Source organism: Esox lucius, chromosome 7, assembly GCF_011004845.1.
Source record: "Esox lucius isolate fEsoLuc1 chromosome 7, fEsoLuc1.pri, whole genome shotgun sequence".
Classification (NCBI taxonomy): Eukaryota; Metazoa; Chordata; class Actinopteri; order Esociformes; family Esocidae; genus Esox; species Esox lucius.
In genome coordinates this window covers 36,379,158-36,397,701 of record NC_047575.1, presented here as the reverse complement: position 1 = coordinate 36,397,701, position 18,544 = coordinate 36,379,158, and the positions used below count along the sequence as shown (strand labels likewise).

Here is an 18,544-nt window from a genome sequence, read left to right as displayed (position 1 = left end):
ATACATGTTTTCACTTCAGAACAAAGAGACAATTTCAAGGAGCTTTTAATCCACGGGGTCCTGAAAATCAATAGAGGCATTGATGTTCGCCAAGGACAGTGCGCCTCACAAGTGAACATTGGAACTACATTAAGAGCTGGTGTGTGTATGTGTGTGCATATGTTTCTGTGCCTGTGTGTGTGTGTGCTTCCGGTATGTATACATGTGTGGTTGTATATATGTGTGTGTGTGTGTGTGTGTGTGTTCAAATGAAACACAGGACCTATGTTTAGACAAAGTCAACTCTCGGGCATGTGGAAAAGATTCTCTGAAGAAAGTCTAGTTTATTTCATGCAACTCACTCCACCTAGGTCTGCTACGGTGCCAGACCAACTTGGGGACCATAAACTGGCTCCCCAAACTCCCAGGGACTTCTGCTACCAGGCTACCTATAGGGACTTCCTGACACATCAGGAAAATAGCACAGATGTTGTTTTGTAGACATTTTGCTGGGGCAAACTAAGTCTGACATTTTGTGAAAATGGCTACCTTTAAAAGCCTTCTTAAACACTAACTTCATTTTAAACAATTGGCCTCTCAATTAATGTATATTGGAGGTAAAAAAAAAAATGTTGTTGTATTTTGGCTTGGAGCTGGCTGGATGTTTCTTATTTCGGCCCGAAAAAGATATGAAAATCTTGATGTCTTGGAAAATGTTTGGGGGTTGTGAGACAGAATGGCTCACTAAGGTTTTTAAGGAAAAGGGTAGGTTTGAGATATTTTATTGTTATTAATGTTTCATTTCTTTGATCTATGTCGGTCTTGATGCTTCTTTACATTTTATTTTAAATAATATGAGTATGCACCTTCATTTCTGGGTAATGTTTATGCCAAACCTTGGCTGCAAGTGAAACTATGTGAAAAAGTAAGTACACCCTCTGGAAGGTTGCATTTTTGTAGCTTCAATTCATCTCATTCATTGATAAAGGTAACACAATTTAACAAATCACAAAAAAAATTTAACTTTTGAACCATTTAAGAAATTAAAATAAGGAGAAATTGAATTTCATTATGTGGAAAAAGTTTGTACACTCCTACATTTACCATCATATAAAATTTGAATCAGCTACACCACAACATGCACATGATTAGAAAATCATTAGAGCTTAAGCAGGAGGTCCAGCCATCCATTAAGATTAGAAACCTGGTCTGGATTGGTGTAGTGCCAATATCAAAATACATATCCGAGGCTTTCAGAAGAAGGATTCTTGATGACTGGTTCTGGGTCTGGGTCTGGGTGTGGTTACAAAGCTGTTTCAAGCAGTTTGATGTACATCATTCCACATTTCAATGGATCATCTACATATGCAGGAAATTCCAGACCTTTGGCCACCTACATGGAACACCATATTTAGAGCAAGAGTGGACCCAAAGATGCTGATCGAACCCAAAGGTGACATCATGGTATCAACATAACTTTTTTGCCACAATCAATGCCGAAGATCATGAGTCAACTGTGAGAAGGAGTCTGCACAAACTTGGCCTACATGAAAGGTTGAAGAAGCATCTGCTCTTAAAAAAGAACACCAAGACATGACTGATGTTTGTCAGAGAAAACCAATACCCAAAATGAACAAAATGTTCATCTTGCAAAAGGAATATGAATTTACATAAATTGTGCAGGGCAAAAATGTATCCCAAACTAATAGACAGCTCCAAGACACAGATGCAGGAAGTTATTTCTGGGTTGGTCACAGACCAACCCAACTGGAGATTTGCTCTCATCCCCTTAGATTAATACTGTTATACAGTGTAACATGGAAAAGTTAATGTGCCAGAGTTTTTATTTAGTTACCTTTGTTGAGATGGGATGAATAAATCCAAATTCAAGACAACCTAGACGGAGAAAGAGTCCTGTGGTGTACTCAAAATCACCATGAGGCCATGAACAACGTCATTTTGATCGCACTGCTCCAGTAATTTTCCCTCTTGGCTCAGCATGCTCTTTGATACAGTAGATATGTTACCTATTATTGCACAAAAATCAAGGTGGGAGAGATCCTTCACAGCCTTTTGAATGGTAATATCCCTCCCTGTGTTGTCATAGCAATGTGATACACTGGTATGTGTTGTTTCATGGTAATAATATCATACAGATTTCAAATGGAGTGATAGATCCCCCATCTACTTAATTACTATAATTTAAGCTACTTTTCCCACCTCTATTTAGAGTCCTGTCTCAAAGTTATGGGATTTGCTGAGAATTTGGATTGATTAGCAACTCCATTAGTGGAGGACATTCAAAACAACTGCCATCATGCCGAGGTCTGGCCGTCCAACCAAGTTCACCCCGAGAGCAGACCGCAAGATGCTAAAAGAAGTCTCCAAAACCCCTAAAATGTCATCACGGGACCTACAGCAGGTTCTGACGATTGATGTGAAAGTGCATGCCTCCACAATCAGAAAGAGACTGCACAAGTTTAATCTTCACTGGAGGTGTACAAAGAGGAAACCTTTATTCTCCAAGAGAAACAATAAGGCCGGACTGAAGTTTGCCAGAGAGAACGTAGACAAAGAACAGGACTTCTGGAATAATGTTCTTTGGACAGATGAGTCTAAAATTGAATTATTTGGACAACAGAACAGCGGACATGTTTGGCGCACACCAAATACAGCATTCCAGGAAAAGAACCTCATACCAACAGCTCATCATCATAGAATCCATCATGAAATCTACAGTGTTTCAGAGGGTGCTTGAGCAGCATGTGAGACCATCTGTAAGAAAATTAAAGCTGAAGCGGAACTGGACCCTGCAACATGACAATGACCCTAAACATACCAGTAAATCCACCAAGGACTGGCTGAAAACGAAGAAATGGAGAGTCCTGGAATGGCCCAGTCAAAGCCCAGATCTTAATCCCATTGAGATGCTGTGGGTTGACTTGAAACAGGCTGTACATGCAAGAAACCCCTCAAACATCACACAGGTTAAAGCATTCTGCATTGAGGAGTGGGGCAAACTTTCCTCAGACTGATGTCAGAGACTGGTAGAGGGTTACAAGAAGGGTCTCACTGAAGTTATTTCAGCCAAAGGGGGTAACACTAGGTATTAGGGGGTAACACTAGGTATTAGGGGGTAACACTAGGTATTAGGGGGTAACACTAGGTATTAAGGGGTAACACTAGGTATTAGGGGGTAGGGTGTCCTAACTTTTTCCTCAGTTAGAATATGCATTTATGTTGATGTCTTTTGTTTAATGAGTAAGACAATGTTATTTTTGGCTGTTTACCTGTAATTGGATCACTTTCTTTTCCAGAGATCAATAAAACAAGATTAGACATCGCCAGCAGGTTCAGGAGAGTTAAAGATTGAGATGTCCTCTAATGCAGCCACAAGGTCTTTGAGACTTCTCTAACACTGTCATGGAGATTTATGCGTGATTCCCACCGTGGAGCATGGAGGAGGTGTGATGGTGTGGGAGTGCTTTGCTGGTGACAATGTCTGTGATTTATTTACAGTGATTTATTTAGAATTCAAGGCACATTCAACAAGCATGGCTACCACAGCAATCTGCAGCAATAAGCCATCTCATCTGGTTTGTGCTTTGTTTTTCAACAGGACAATAACCCAAAACCCACCTCCAGGCTGTGTAATGGCTTTCCAATAAGGAGTGATGGTGCTCATCAGATGAGTTGGGCTCCACAATCACCTGACCTAAACCCAATTGAGATGGTTTGGCATTACTGCAGAGTGAAGGAAAAGCAGTCAACAAGTGCTATGAATATGTTGGATCTCAGACTGTCTGAAAAGCATTCCAGGTGACTATCTCATGAAGCTGGTTGAGAGAACTGGTTGAAGCTGGTTGAGAGTGTGCAAAGCATGGCTAATTTGAAGAATATGATAGCTGCTCTTTCTCTCGTTTCTTTCAAAACAAACCATAGGTGAGAGGAATCACGCTAGTCAAAAAACAGAACAATTGTTTCCAAAGTGAAATTCCATTAAATCAGATTAATTATGACATAAATTTATGAATTACCCTAATTTAAGTATTCCAATTACATGGTTGAAGCATTTTCATGTAGTTCATTTCAAATGTGAGAATTTCACATTGTAAATACAACATTAAAATTTGTTAGGGTTTCGAACACGTGAGAACCCTGAATATTTCGGAAATTAAATTATCAAAAGGTACCCAGACCTTTACAGGATCATTAGTATCAAACCTTTATATTAATTACCATATTATCATATTTTGAAGTGGCGGGCTATGACGCATGTCAACTTGAATATGGAATACTCGCACTGAAATGATAACTACATTCAAGAGAATTTTAGAAAGCACAAAAACAATAAACCTTGAACATTTTTCAATAGTAGGCTATACTTGCGCTTTCTTCTCAACCAACAGGACAACGGAGTCCTTGGAAAACCCCTATCTGTAATGTGTGACTGTAACTACTAAATATCACGATGATTATGGAACGAACAGAGAATAGGAGACTGCACATACAAACAGGAGGGGAGGAGCCAGGTTGTCAAGGTGAATGTAGACCACAGTAAAAATCTACCCCTTACTACCAAACACGACACCGCGTCCGTGATTGCTGCAGACATCGTTAATGAAAGCCGATAACAAGGTAGCAGCGGTTCGCGACGAACGGACGCGTAGCATCACTTACTAAAACTGTACGTTGTGGGGATGGAGAACAAATTATTTGCGCTTAAAACGAAAAGTAAGACTTTGTGATAACCTTTACTTTACCAAATGACTTTATTGATAATATCTTAATTCATCGGTTGTTCGTGCTGCCAACTAAACTGAACTGCTATTTGCATTTCAATGGAAGCAAGCGTCGTGTCTGTTCTACGATCAGGGCGCAAGAAGACGCACGAGCAAAGGTAAACAACAAGTTGTAAGCTATTGACATTTTCATGATCAGATTATGTATGGCAATTGAAAGCTGGCTTGTGGACCGACATTCATCAGGTACGCATGCGGGTGATAAAAAAAAAACTGTCACGAAACAGTCATCTGTTTCATGAATTAATTCGTCCCTTTATGCGTTTTGGTCAGCTTTGGTATGCCTACTTATATGCAGATATAATATATATAGGGATGATTTATGTTGTACAATATCTGCGTTAACCTTTCTGTAAACTGTATAACAGGTGAGAGGAAGATGAATGAAGATTAGGAAACCAAAATAGAGATTTCAGTTAATACGTGTGGTGGGTAATTACATATGCGTGTTGAGGGTTGAAAGTGTGTGATTCATATGGATAATAGGAGCCTATTAGCCTGTCAGCCAGTAATACTCATGTATGACATTAGTGCATGAAGGTAGGGCAGGGACTGCACACAGATCACAGAAGTCACTCCTTAAATGAATTGAAAGGTGATGACAGCTTGTGCCAGTCACCCCAGTGGGCTACCTAAAGACGAGTGGGTGAAAGGTGAGCTTAAGAGAGAAAGCTAGGGAAGCTTGGTGGTGTAAACTTACCAAACCACAGCTTCCTGCTTCAGACCTATCCATGACCATAAGTCAATGTCAGGAGGTGTGCCAGGTAGTAACTTCAGAGGAAAGAAAAACATAAAAAAATGAACATTTCAAGCTGTTGAATTTGTCAAAGATCTACAAGAGAAAAGAGTATAGCCAATGACTGGTGAGAATGATAGGAAGGAATGTGTGTATCCACCTTTAAGAAGGCCATTAGTGTTATTTTTATACAGTGGATGTGATTACCAATGCTCTGATATGACCAGGTGATTACCAATGCTCTGATATGACCAGGTGATTACCAATGCTCTGATATGACCAGGTGATTACCAATGGCCTGATATGACCGGGTGATTACCAATGCTCTGATATGACCAGGTGATAAGGAGGGGAGTTGAGCGATGCTGAATCCATGACTAGGATACTTTTTTTTTTTTACAGGTGTCAACAAAAACCACTCATTCTATTCAATTCAGCATAGCCTCTGGATATTTCCCAACCTTGTTGCCTGATTATGGAAACAGCACTGAGCTCTGTTTTTCTTATGAGATTCATGTACTGTTCTGACCTGACCTCTCTGATGTGTCAAATGGATCCTCACCCCCATGAGGTCACCATCATAATTTTGCTTTCGGATCGGTGACCTACCAGACTGGTCCACATCTATGTTTCTGATTATGGAGCGCCTAGTTCCTGACTTGTAATGATAGCAAAACTCTTCTCCCTCTCTGTTTGTCGAGCAGATTGACATTGGGAGTCTACTGGAGTTCTGTGGAACCCATCAGAACACATTGTCTTGGATAACAGGCAAACCAGAGCGGACATATAGAATCACGTCGCATCCCACAGAACCGCTTGGAACCTCTCCACACCCTGTGTGCTGAGCTGCTGGACCTGGCTCTTTGTCCTGGAGGAGGCAACTGGGGAAAAGACCAGAGTCTGGATGTGGTGCTGCTCTCCCTGACCCCCGACCCTGGCCTCACTCCACAGAGGACCAGAGGGAAGAACAGGCCCTTAACCTCCGGGGTAACGGTTTCCTTGTGTTGTTCCTGTTTAGCATCGCATGGGGATGTGATTGAGACTATGAGTTGTTGCAGTGAGAATGTAGAATTTAAAAGGTCTTTATTTTAACACTGAAGAACAACAGGACATCTGACAGCTGGTGACCTGCTGGCTAGTGATGAAGCTGACCTTTGGCCTATAGTACGGCCTCTGAGACAGTACAGTTTGTGTGGATCAGTGGACACTGGACAGCCGGTCCTTTTTACAGGGATCATGTACACTGATGTCAAGGCTGTTCTGTCACACTGAAGCTACACATTACAACTTAACTGCTCTGTTGACTGGAGCCCCATCGTTCAACTAGTTCCTCAATGGCTCCCCAGTGACTGCCAGTGCCATTTGATTTAACACGTCTTACCAGGTTCTGTTGTCTCCTTATTTCACACGCCACAGCAGAGCCAAGTCAACTAGTTCTTCTTCACCATGGTGATGTCCCAGGGCACATACACCTTCCTGGCCTGCTTCGCCGGGTTCTGGCTGATGTGGGCCCTCATCGTAATGCTGTGCTGCTTCTGTAGCTTCGTCCAGCGGCGTCTGAAGAGGAGGAGGGAGGAGAGGCTGAGGGGGCAGTGTCTGAGGGCACTGGAGATGGAGTCGCTGGACTGCATGGGCCCAGGGGGGTTGGCTGGGTACCCACCCTCCAGGGAGCCCCTGCGGTTCTGCCCACCGCTCACCCTCTCCCCACCGCTGCACATTCCTCGATCCCTCCCCCAGGGCGACTGGGCCTCCGCACAAGGTAATGTACTGGTTCAGTAACAGTCTTTTGTAACGTTATGTTCTATCACACAGGCGCGCACGAGTGAGTGAATGCACATAAGCAGGCACACACTCACGGCCAGGCACACACACGCGCACGCGCACACACACACAAAAGGCCCCTCACACACAGAAACACACACACACACTCATTAACTAAGATAATAAATTGAGCGCAGTACCTAGAATCACACACACTTAAACTCTTAAACTCTTTGTTGCTTAGGATTACCAAACAACTTTTTTTCCACAGCTCTCACATACAGCCCTGTTCTCTTCCAGTTTAATTTGAAAACCATATAAACACATGAACCAGGGAACACCTGGCAATTTGCTGCATTACAAGGTATGGCGGTGACAGCAGGGACTCATTGCCGTAGCTGCGTTCCTTCGTGGGTGACATGGTGACAGCGCTGTAGCGTAGGCAGTGCGTGGGCAAAGCAGTGACAGAGTTAGCAGCACAGCAGCCAGCACAATGACAAAGACTGCTAGCAGCTCGACATTTAGCAAGCGCTAACAACATAGCAGTCAGTCAGTGGAGTGAAAGGCAGGCTAGCAGCAGCCATTAAAAATAGACATAGAGGGCTATAGCATGCACAATGGCCAGATTAAGGAACTCAAGCAAGGACCTCTGGCTTATGAGACGGACCCATTAAAATAGGTAGAATCAGTTCATTGGTAAGACAGACACTGATTAAGGAAATAAAAGAAATAGAAATGAGTGACTGTATGATATAGTGTCAAATCATACGTAAAATCAACACAAAGTTGTTCATATACATGGCACAGCTGGTGATGTATTTGAACATGCTTAGTTTACATTTTTAATAACCATTTCCTCCTCATATGCTGCTTTGTTTGCATCATAGGGGGTTTCTTAGGAGGCAATGTTAAGCCCTGGAGCCCCAGGCTCTCTTAGGCTGAGATAAGCAATCCTGTCCCCAGAGGAGGTGGCACCGCTTGGGGCTGTCCCTGAGCTGTGTCCCAGCCTCCCCCTTCACACCACCTTTCGTACCCCTCCACCCTGCTTCCATTGCCCTGCCAGCCCTCTGCACTTGTGGCCCTCTGTGGGTTCAGAGGCATTGCTGACACTGGAGAGAAAGAGCCGTTTGGCTGCATGACCGCCTGGCGCAGCACATGAAACACTCCTTTTATCTCCCAATGAAAAAAGACGTGGATGAGGAGATTTGGACATACAGTGGGGCAAAAAAGTATTTAGTCAGCCACCATTTGTGCAAGTTCTCCCACTTAAAAAGATGAGAGAGGCTTGTAATTTTCATCATAGGTACACTTCAACTATGAGAGACAAAATGAATTTATTGGTAAATTCCTCTGTAAAATAAGTATTTGGTCACCTACAAGCAAGCAAGATTTCTGGCTCTCACAGACCTGTAACAACTTCTTTAAGAGGCTCCTCTGTCCTCCACTCGTTGCCTGTATTAATGGCACCTGTTTGAACTTGTTATCAGTATAAAAGACACCTGTCCACAACCTCAAACAGTCACACTCCAAACTCCACTATGGCCAAGACCAAAGAGCTGTCAAAGGACACCAGAAACAAAATTGTAGACCTGCACCAGGCTTGGAAGACTGAATCTGCAATAGGTACATAGCTTGGTGTGAAGAAATCAACTGTGGGAGCAATTATAAGAAAATGGAAGACATACACTCACCTAAAGGATTATTAGGAACACCTGTTCAATTTCTCATTAATGCAATTATCTATTCAACCAATCACATGGCAGTTGCTTCAATGCATTTAGGGGTGTGGTCCTGGTCAAGACAATCTCCTGAACTCCCAACTGAATGTCAGAATGGGAAAGAAAGGCGATTTAAGCAATTTTGAGCATGGCATGGTTGTTGGTGCCAGACGGGCCGGTCTGAGTATTTCACAATCTGCTCAGTTACTGGGATTTTCACGCACAACCATTTCTAGGGTTTACAAAGAATGGTGTGAAAAGGGAAAAACATCCAGTATGCGGCAGTCCTGTGGACGAAAATGCCTTGTTGATGCTAGAGGTCAGAGGAGAATGGGCCGACTGATTCAAGCTGATAGAAGAGCAACTTTGACTGAAATAACCACTTGTTACAACCGAGGTATGCAGCAAAGCATTTGTGAAGCCACAACACGCACAACCTTGAGGCGGATGGGCTACAACAGCAGAAGACCCCACCGGGTACCACTCATCTCCACTACAAATAGCAAAAAGAGGCTACAATTTGCACGAGCTCACCAAAATTGGACAGTTGCAGCCTGGAAGAATGTTACCTGGTCTGATGAGTCTCAATTTCTGTTGAGACATTCAGATGGTAGAGCCAGAATTTGGCGTAAACAGAATGTGAACATGGATCCATCATGTGCCATTTGGGCATGGTTTAAATGCCACGGCCTACCTGAGCATTGTTTCTGACCATGTCCATCCCTTTATGACCACCATGTACCCATCCTCTGATGGCTATTTCCAGCAGGATAATGCACCATGTCACAAAGCTCGAATCATTTCAAATTGGTTTCTTGAACATGACAATGAGTTCACTGTACTGAAATGGCCCCCACAGTCACCAGATCTCAACCCAATAGAGCATCTTTGGGATGTGGTGGAATGGGAGCTTCGTGCCCTGGATGTGCATCCCACAAATCTCCATCAACTGCAAGATGCTATCCTATCAATATGGGCCAACATTTCTAAAGAATGCTTTCAGCACCTTGTTGAAACAATGCCACGTAGAATTAAGGCAGTTCTGAAGGCAAAAGGGGGTCAAACACAGTATTAGTATGGTGTTCCTAATGATCCTTTAGGTGAGTGTACAAGACCACTGATAATCTCCTTCGATCCAGGGCTCCACGCAAGATCTCACCTCGTGGGGTCAAAATGATCACAAGAACATTGAGCAAATATCCCAGAACCACACAGGGGGACCTAGTGAATGACCTGCAGAGAGCTGGGACCAATGTAACAAAAAGGCTACCATCAGTACACACTACGCCGCCAGGGACTCAAATCCTGCAGTGCCAGACGTGTCCCCCTGCTTAAGTCAGTACATGTCCAGGCCCTTCTGAGGTTTGCTAGAGAGCATTTGGATGGTCCAGAAGAGGATTGGGAGAATGTCATATGGTCAGATGAAACCAAAATAGAACTTTTTGGTATAAACTCAACTCGTTTTGTTTGGAGGAGAAAGAATGCTGAGTTGCATCCAAAGAACACCATACCTACTGTGAAGCATGGGGGTGGAAACATCATGCTTTGGGGCTGTTTTTCTGCAAAGGGACCAGGACAATTGATCCATGTAAAGGAAAGAATGAATGGGGCCATGTATTGTGAGATTTTGAGTGAAAACCTCCTTCCATCAGCAAGGGCATTGGAGATGAAATGTGGCTGGGTCTTTCAGCATGACAATGATCCCAAACACACCGCCCGGGCAACGAAGGAGTGGCTTCATAAGAAGCATTTCAAGGTCCTGGAGTGGCCTAGCCAGTCACCAGATTTCAACCCCATAGAAAATCTTTGGAGGGAGTTGAAAGTCCGTGTTGCCCAGCGACAGCCCCAAAACATCACTGCTCTAGAGGAGATCTGCATGGAGGAATGGGCCAAAATGTGTGAAAACCTTGTGAAGACTTACAGAAAACATTTGACCTCTGTCATTGCCAACAAAGGGTATATAACAAAGTATTGAGATTAACTTTTGTAATTGACCAAATACTTATTTTCCACCATAATTTACCAATAAATTCATTAAAAATCCTACAATGTGGTCTTCTGGATTTCTTTTTCTCAGTTTGTCTCTCATAGTTGAAGTGTACCTATGATGAAAATTACAGGCCTCTCTCATCTTTCTGAGTGGGAGAACTTGCACAATTGGTGGCTGACTAAATACTTTTTTGCCCCACTGTATCTAGACTTGTACATACACAATGGTTCTAAACATCAGTGCCACCATAACAACACTTACCACATGACAGGATATCCATGTCACTTGTTACATATCCTCAACGTTAGTTGATTTAGAACGCATTAACAGTTATGGAAGTATTCAAATCACAGGTTTTTAATGGGATTCAAGTATGGGAGCTTGAGTTTGTAAAAATCTTGATTGCCATTGTAAAATCTTGATGTATGTGTATAATTTTTCCATTGTAACATCAGAATATGTCCAATATATCTGCAGTAATGGAGTAATAGTATTCCACATAATTTAGTCACCAGATATTACAGTACTTTTGGTGCTTACAAAAGAGCATCCTAAAATTTAGAATTTCCATTGGTCAGCAGAGGCTGGCTTTGTTGGCCTCTGGGTTTGTTGGCCTCTGGCTCTGGCTTTGACTGGGTTGTCATATGGAAAATTGGCAGCGTATTTCTCTTCCATTGGCTTCACTAAAACACGCAGATGGCGTTTAGCTAACTCTCACAAGGTGGGAGCAAATTGTGGGTATCCCCTTTAATCATTTATTTGATTCTGATACAACCTTTAGGCTTCATCAAAGATCATCAAAGATTCACCACCATATTTTACAGTAGGTATCAGCTTATTTTCTTATTATTCTTTGAATCCATTTATGCAATTAAAATGAACAGAAATGCAATTTCCTATGTGGAAAATCTTTGTATACCCCTTACTTTACCATCACATAAATGGTAATCAGATGCACTAAAACAAGTACAAATTATTAGAAAATTAGAATGGTGTCACTAGAATGGAGGGTCAGGCCTGCCATAAAGACTAGTGAACACCTGGGTAAAGACCAGAACTACTGGACCACTGTCATCGGGTCAGAGGAGTTGTCTAACCGTAATGCCAGATACTATTTTTGGTGAAAACAAGACTTTGCCTTTGAACGGAAGAAACTCGTACCAACCATAAACCATGGAGGCAGTGATGTTATGGTGTTGGGGTGCATTCCTGCCTCAGGGCCTTCCAAATTGCCATTTTTGAGTCACCCATACATTTCATATCATACTAGAGATTTCATGTCATCTGTCAAACAGCAGAAGCTGAACCAAACATAGATTTTGCAATAATACAATTAGCGCTATGACAGAATGGCTTAAAATGTAGAAATCAGGGGTTATGGAATGGCAAAGTTACAGCCCCGATCTCAATCCTATCAAAATTATGTGGGGGAATGCAAGAAAGCAACTGTAAAGAAATGCAGGGAAAAAATCCTCTCAGTTAATGTAAAATACTGATAGACATTTACAAGAAATGACTACATACTGGTTTCAATGATGGCAAATTATAATCTTTCAGTGATTAATGTCGACAATAGTGTCAATAGTGTTGAAGTGAAGATTACATATCCATATATCCAAATACGCAAAAGGAAAACCCAAAATACACACACTCAGAACCAAGAATGTGGGAACAAAATGCAGAGGCCGGGATATAGTTAATTATGATTTAATCCACACTGAAAATGTAAAGCATAAGTGCAGGTTGTCCACAACTAAAAAAACAACACAAACAGGCCCATCGCTGCTATGTAATAAAGCCATCAGTGCTATTTAATGTATGGTACTGATGGGCGTTATTCCTTCATCAGTGCTATACATTAAATTGAGAGACAACTTTTGTTACAGATTCACAAGCAATGCTTAATGAGATATGTATGTGAATACAATTCAGTAATTAGAAAACATGGTGAATACAATTCTATCATATAATTCAAGTCACTTTTACAGCACAATCAAGTCTTGCCGCAGAAAAAATGACATTAAAATATCACCCCAGCATAGAACTCCTATGCGATACATGAAACACATCCTTTACTGTATCTCAGAACATAGAAGCCATTTGACAAAGTGAACACATGATGTGGAATTACAACCATGAGAAAGCAGTAAAGGAGTGACGATCAAGATAACAAGCAAGGTCCAATTCCTTACTTGAGGATATCATTGAGAAAGTCTTAATAAAATATACGTCTGGCTTCAGATTGCAGGAGACACTTTTCTGCAGTACACTGTGGCGTCTACATTCGGCTTGTAAAGGCACAGCCAATAGCGCGGAAGTTAAACTCACTGAAAGTGTCCAGCAGCTGGTGATTTAGGGTGCTTTCTGCGGCGCGGCAGGGCAGTGTTCATTGTTGTGTAAACCCAGGTATCTGCGTGTGGTGCCGGTACATTGTCAGGCCTCTGGGACATGTTAAAAGGTAGACGACGTCGTTAGACCTGCAGGTGATGACTCTATTGATAGTGTATTCGTGAGGAAGGATTTAAACATCTCAGATCTTTTGACACCAGTGCGCACTGCGAAGTGGCGCCAGGGGGAGGAACCCACAGGCATCACCCAGGCGTTCCTGGGGGGATTTTGATGAGTCAGGTATCGGCACGCACCAACGTGTCCCTGAGGCCCAGGACTGGTGGAGGATTGTAGGACAGCTCAGGACTCAGTGTGCTATTGTGCCGGTGTTTGCTGACAAGGTTTTTGGTGTACGGGCCGTGTTGTGCCGCTCTTGGCCGACGCTGCAATGACCAGATGCTGTCAAACTACGGGGAAAACCAGTCAGATGAGAGAGCAGCTGGAGTTGCAGTATTCCCAGTCTAGTTAATGTCCAATCTAGTTCCAAATGCCAGAGAGCAGGAATTCTATTTAGGTTGTGCGTCATGAGACACTTGATTAGAAGGGTTGCGGCTGCGAGGTCTGAAGTGTATGTAAAACTTACATGGAATAATGGACGGGGATTGACAACTCACACAGTGGAAAAACAGCACAGAAATAGATAAAAGAATATTAATAAGTACTTATTCTCAAGGGAAAGATAGGCATAGAGCCTTCCTCCTTTTCCTTCCGTTTGTACTGTAGTGTACTGAAGTCCTTGCAGCCTGGCTGTAAATGAAAGGGCTTTAGGAAGACTTCTACGTATTAGTACCTCTAGATGTAAAGCATGTCACCTGAGGGTCACTGGAGATTTAATAACATGGTGTAGCAACCAGTAGTAATTCCCCTGTGGGGATCACCAATACAACCCCGTGCACAGTATCCCATAGGTCTAACTTAGACATGAACGCAAACATTACGAAGGCTGAGGATTTATCTGTTGTTGATGGAGTATTGGGGTTTTTACACTAAAGCTGGATTTTATATGTTAATCTTTCCAAAGCTCAAAGCACTGGGCATTAGTAAGGGCAAAGTAACCCACCACTGTCTGCTTCCTTCCCAGAGACAGACGTGTTTGGGAAGCCCCCCTGCTACGAGGAGGCTGTTTTGATGGAGGACCCCCCTCCCCCCTACTGTGAGGTGCTGGCTGACGGCCGGGGAGGTACTTACACCAAACCGACCCACCGGACCTCCAGACTGGAGCAGCAGGAGCCTGAGACCTCAAAAACTCCCCCTGTAACAGTGTTCTCCGAGCGGGGCTACTCCTCTCTGATCCGCCTGCCTACCGCTAGGCGTTGGGACTCACTCGGTCACCTGCTCTCGACAATGGACATCAACCACAACACCCTTCCAGCAGAGCCCCTGTCCACACAGGCCCAGGCCACTGCCACCATGCCCCGAGAGGGCCGGACTCACATCCACACCGATCTGGGGTTGAGAAGTATCCAGGGGCTCAGGGGACTGGAGCAGAGCTGTGGCCTTCCCACCGCCTTCCCTCTGCTGGGTCGCAGCACTGCCGTGTAGGACGGACTCAGTCTCTCGGAGCTGGGGTGCGGCTGGAGCTAAGGACACTGGGTCCGATGTAGAGAGGTTTGAAGAAGGGCAGTCTTAAGTTGTATAGATGGACTGATGGTGGAGGGCGAACAACGTTCAGATTCCCAGCAGCCCAGAGGGGTTGCTCTCTCAGAGTGAGATGAGGACACACTTTGTAAAGATGAGCTATGTCCTTTTTTTCCCTCACTCTCCACTGTCTCTTTCTATTCTCTCTCTTGTTGTTTTCATCTCTCTATTCTCTGCGACATCATAGCCTGATGTATAGTGGCTGTTAAATGAGTCTGCTGTTGCCATGGTTCCTGGAACTGTATGTTGCACGTGATGCCTCGCCTCCTAGCGACCTCTCCTCCCTCTCCTGCCTCTCCTGACTGGGTTTCTAAAGACATTTTTGTAGCCTTTCTTTGTTATACTGCAGGTAGGAGGGGAATCAGAGAGGAGACATTCTGGGAAACCTTCAATGACCTCCAGTGTCTCTGTGTGGTTGGATAGCGTGTACAGCGGAAGACCGAGACGCAGAGTTTGTCTGGAGTTGCCCCGCCCCGTTCAGAGCACCGCAGTGTACAATGGAAACTTTGTTTTGTAATCTTCAGAAGGACTGTCATGTCTCCAAGGCGTTTTAAAAGCCCCACGGCGGGCCTGGCTGCTCCTCGCACTGGCAACAGTGTGCACACGTGTCTGTGTGAGTGTGTGCATGCATGCAGGGCGTGTGATTTTGCGTGTGTGTTGTACCTTGTAAGTCATTAGTCCAATGAAGTACACAGGGAGACGGCAGTGTTTTTCCAAGCACGAATACGTTCCATCTATTGGAAGAATTGAAACCCTTCTATAAATAATTCATAATGCTAATCATATGTTTTTTTTTCTCTGTATCCTTTCTCTCTCTCTCTCGCTCCTTCTCTGTCTCTCCTCTCTTTCTCTGGATTGTAAATGACTTCCTAATGGTAGCTATCATTCCATGAGGGAAGCATTTCATCGAGAGTTTCTCTCTCTATCCATCTCACGTACACAACAGGCTAGATTGTGACTGTGAGTTGCTCTCCCTCACATTGCCATGCAGGTCCTCCAGGACAAAGAGCAGACATCGTCTGACCAAATCTAATCTGTCAGTGTCCAAGGCCATCCTCCTGGACCAACCAAGGAGATGTTATCTCTCACTTTCTTTTGAGGTTCCTCTTCGGATGGCTTTAGTAAACTCGTAATACAACTTATTTCCATGTTGATCTGTCTAAGTCGGATGTTAAGGCATAGCCCAGTTCCGAAGCAGCATGTTTTAATATAATATTCGCCATTATGGCATACATAATTGGCATACACCCTTGGTGGGGTTATGAGATATGCATTAAAAAAGCATTTTCCTTGTCACTCACATCCAATTATCTCCCTGGCCTATTTTTGTTGTTCAGCGGTAGTGTTACTAAATGCTTTTGCGAGGGCGCGGGGGGGGAATTAAATCAGAATGTATTTTCCTCTGAATCTATCCAATCATGACCCACCTTACTACTCTGCTCAGCCTACTAAGAGCCGTGTCTCCACCAGGGTCCAACGCTCGTCGCTATTAACCGTTATGTAATCCAATTCAATCAGATTACAATACACTGAAATTAATGCAGTATTTGATGGGTGCACCTGCCAGTATCCTTGCTTGGATAAATCAGGAATCCTGTCAGTGCAAAGCTGAGGTGCCACCCTCAAGGATCCTGGAGTAAGAGAAGATTGGATTAGATAGAGGTGTTCAGTCCAAGGAAAAACACTACTTAGTATGGGACACAGCGGGTTATATAAGTGTACAGAGAACATACAGTACCCAATGCCAGGAGAGAAAGAAGTTGAGAGATTGAGGAGGAAGAGAGAACAGGGAGAGTGAGTGTTGTGAGTTAGAGGAGATGGAATTGGAGAGATAAAGAGAGTTTGAGAAAACAACTTAAGGCCATTACCGCTGATAATTGTATTATTGAGAGTTATTTCAGTTTGAAGCAAGTGGCATCTATTAAGACAATGTCACAGTTTGTATTTGGTTTACTTTGACAAGAGCACTTAGAGTTTTTATACACTATACAGTATTATGGCAGTTGGCAGGTCTGTGGAAAACCTAGGATGGAATTTATTTTAGATAATCATATTCAAGATATTTTTCTAACAAAAGTATCGTGTACAGTATAAATAAAACTGCATTTAGACAATCATTTGGAGACCTTAACAGTTTTTTTTAGAACAATTAAAAATGAAATTAAACAGATTATGTTTCCATGGTCCCAGAATGTCCTGATTAATGCTACTTGTGTAACAGAAACACAACACAGTATTTAATGAGGTGTTTCTATCTATGTTTGGATGGAGAATTAATGTTTTGACAAGTACACTACTTGTCACATACTGTCCTCTTGATTGATTGACAATTGCCTCTAATCTGGCATGAATTGACAATTTCCAGATAAAACAGTTTGTTTTTGCGGTTTTGTCAAATTCCAATCCTCTGCCACGGGAGGAGGAAAAGACAGAGGTGAAGGCTCTTCTTCCTTGGCGGCATACGTGTTGCCAAGCAACCACCAGGGCAGAATGCTAGCTCGCTCAGAGTATGTTTACAGGGGAACATCAGCTGTGTGACCAGTCTGAGCACAATGAAGATGGGCCACAGGGCTAGGATATATGACTACTGTGTACTGTGTGGGTTTGGGACTGTCAGTAGCACCTGAGAACTGACGTTAACAGTTTGCCATCCCACATCCCAGGATTTGAAAAAAGGTTAGAAATGGAATGTGCTTTTTAGCTGTCAATATTGACAGCCATTTTGAGGAGATCTATAAAACACCCAAATAAAATGGACTCCAACCACTCCTCTAATACTGGATTGACAAGAATGTGGGATATGTATAATTTAAGGACCTATCCAGCTCCTCAGAGTTGACTTATCATGCAACGGACCACATCTGCCCATATGTCCAAAGGCTCCATTTTTGATATGGCTTAAAGAATGAATTGGCCATGCTATAGTATGGACTGCGTGGGATGAACACCTCGCACATACATACTGTGAATGTAGAACCTGGTCTGCCGTGAATGTACCAACCACATGTAGCATGCAGTGTTTTCTATACATCTGATTGCAGCAGCTCTTTTGTGTCACTCCTATGTCTGCTGCTACTATGCTACTGTATGGATGCCTCAAAAATGGCGCCCTTTTCCCTATATTGTGCTGTCCCTTTCATCAGGGTCCATGGGGACTATATAAGGAATAGGGTTGGAACTCAGGCTGTGTTCCACTTGTTCGGAGAAGGGGCCTTTATAGTCCCATACCTGAACTGTGCCAAGATCAATTTAATGAAATGCAGTTTAATTAAATTAGGCCAAAACAAACATGGCTGTGACAGACTTGTGTTGTAATGTTGTTGTATTCTTTTTTTTTAAATGTATGCCTGCTTTGAATAACAGAGATATACAGCTCCGGAAAAAGTTAAGAGACCACTGCACCTTTTTCGTTCCTTTCCAACATTGTTGAAAAGGAAAGTTTGTAGTGAGGAACAGAAGCGTTCAATTGGCAGTGGTCTCTTCATTTTAAGCCTTCTGTTCCTCACTCAAAACCTTCCTTTTCGACTTTTTT

General features: G+C 43.1%; 1 protein-coding gene across 6 annotated transcripts; it reads left to right on the top strand.

Moving 5' to 3' along the window:
- The first annotated feature begins 4,246 nt into the window (after positions 1-4,246).
- On the top strand, positions 4,247-18,310 carry LOC105011132 (proline-rich protein 7). 6 transcript variants are annotated; one of them, XR_002196914.3, is made up of 6 exons: positions 4,247-4,879; positions 6,222-6,504; positions 6,934-7,276; positions 11,768-11,809; positions 14,456-15,625; positions 15,892-18,310. XR_002196914.3 is itself a non-coding variant. In XM_020047891.3 (6 exons), the coding sequence occupies exons 4-6, from the start codon at positions 6,964-6,966 to the stop codon at positions 14,914-14,916; spliced, it is 816 nt and encodes a 271-aa protein (XP_019903450.1). In that variant the 5' UTR covers positions 4,247-4,713; positions 4,832-4,879; positions 6,222-6,504; positions 6,934-6,963; the 3' UTR covers positions 14,917-18,310. The 6 variants fall into 6 exon arrangements, 5 of the variants coding, with proteins under 5 accessions (XP_019903450.1, XP_019903449.1, XP_010869260.1 ...); XM_020047891.3 differs by having other exon boundaries at positions 4,247-4,713; positions 4,832-4,879; positions 14,456-18,310; XM_020047890.3 differs by having other exon boundaries at positions 4,247-4,713; positions 4,828-4,879; positions 14,456-18,310.
- The last annotated feature ends 234 nt before the right edge of the window (positions 18,311-18,544 follow it).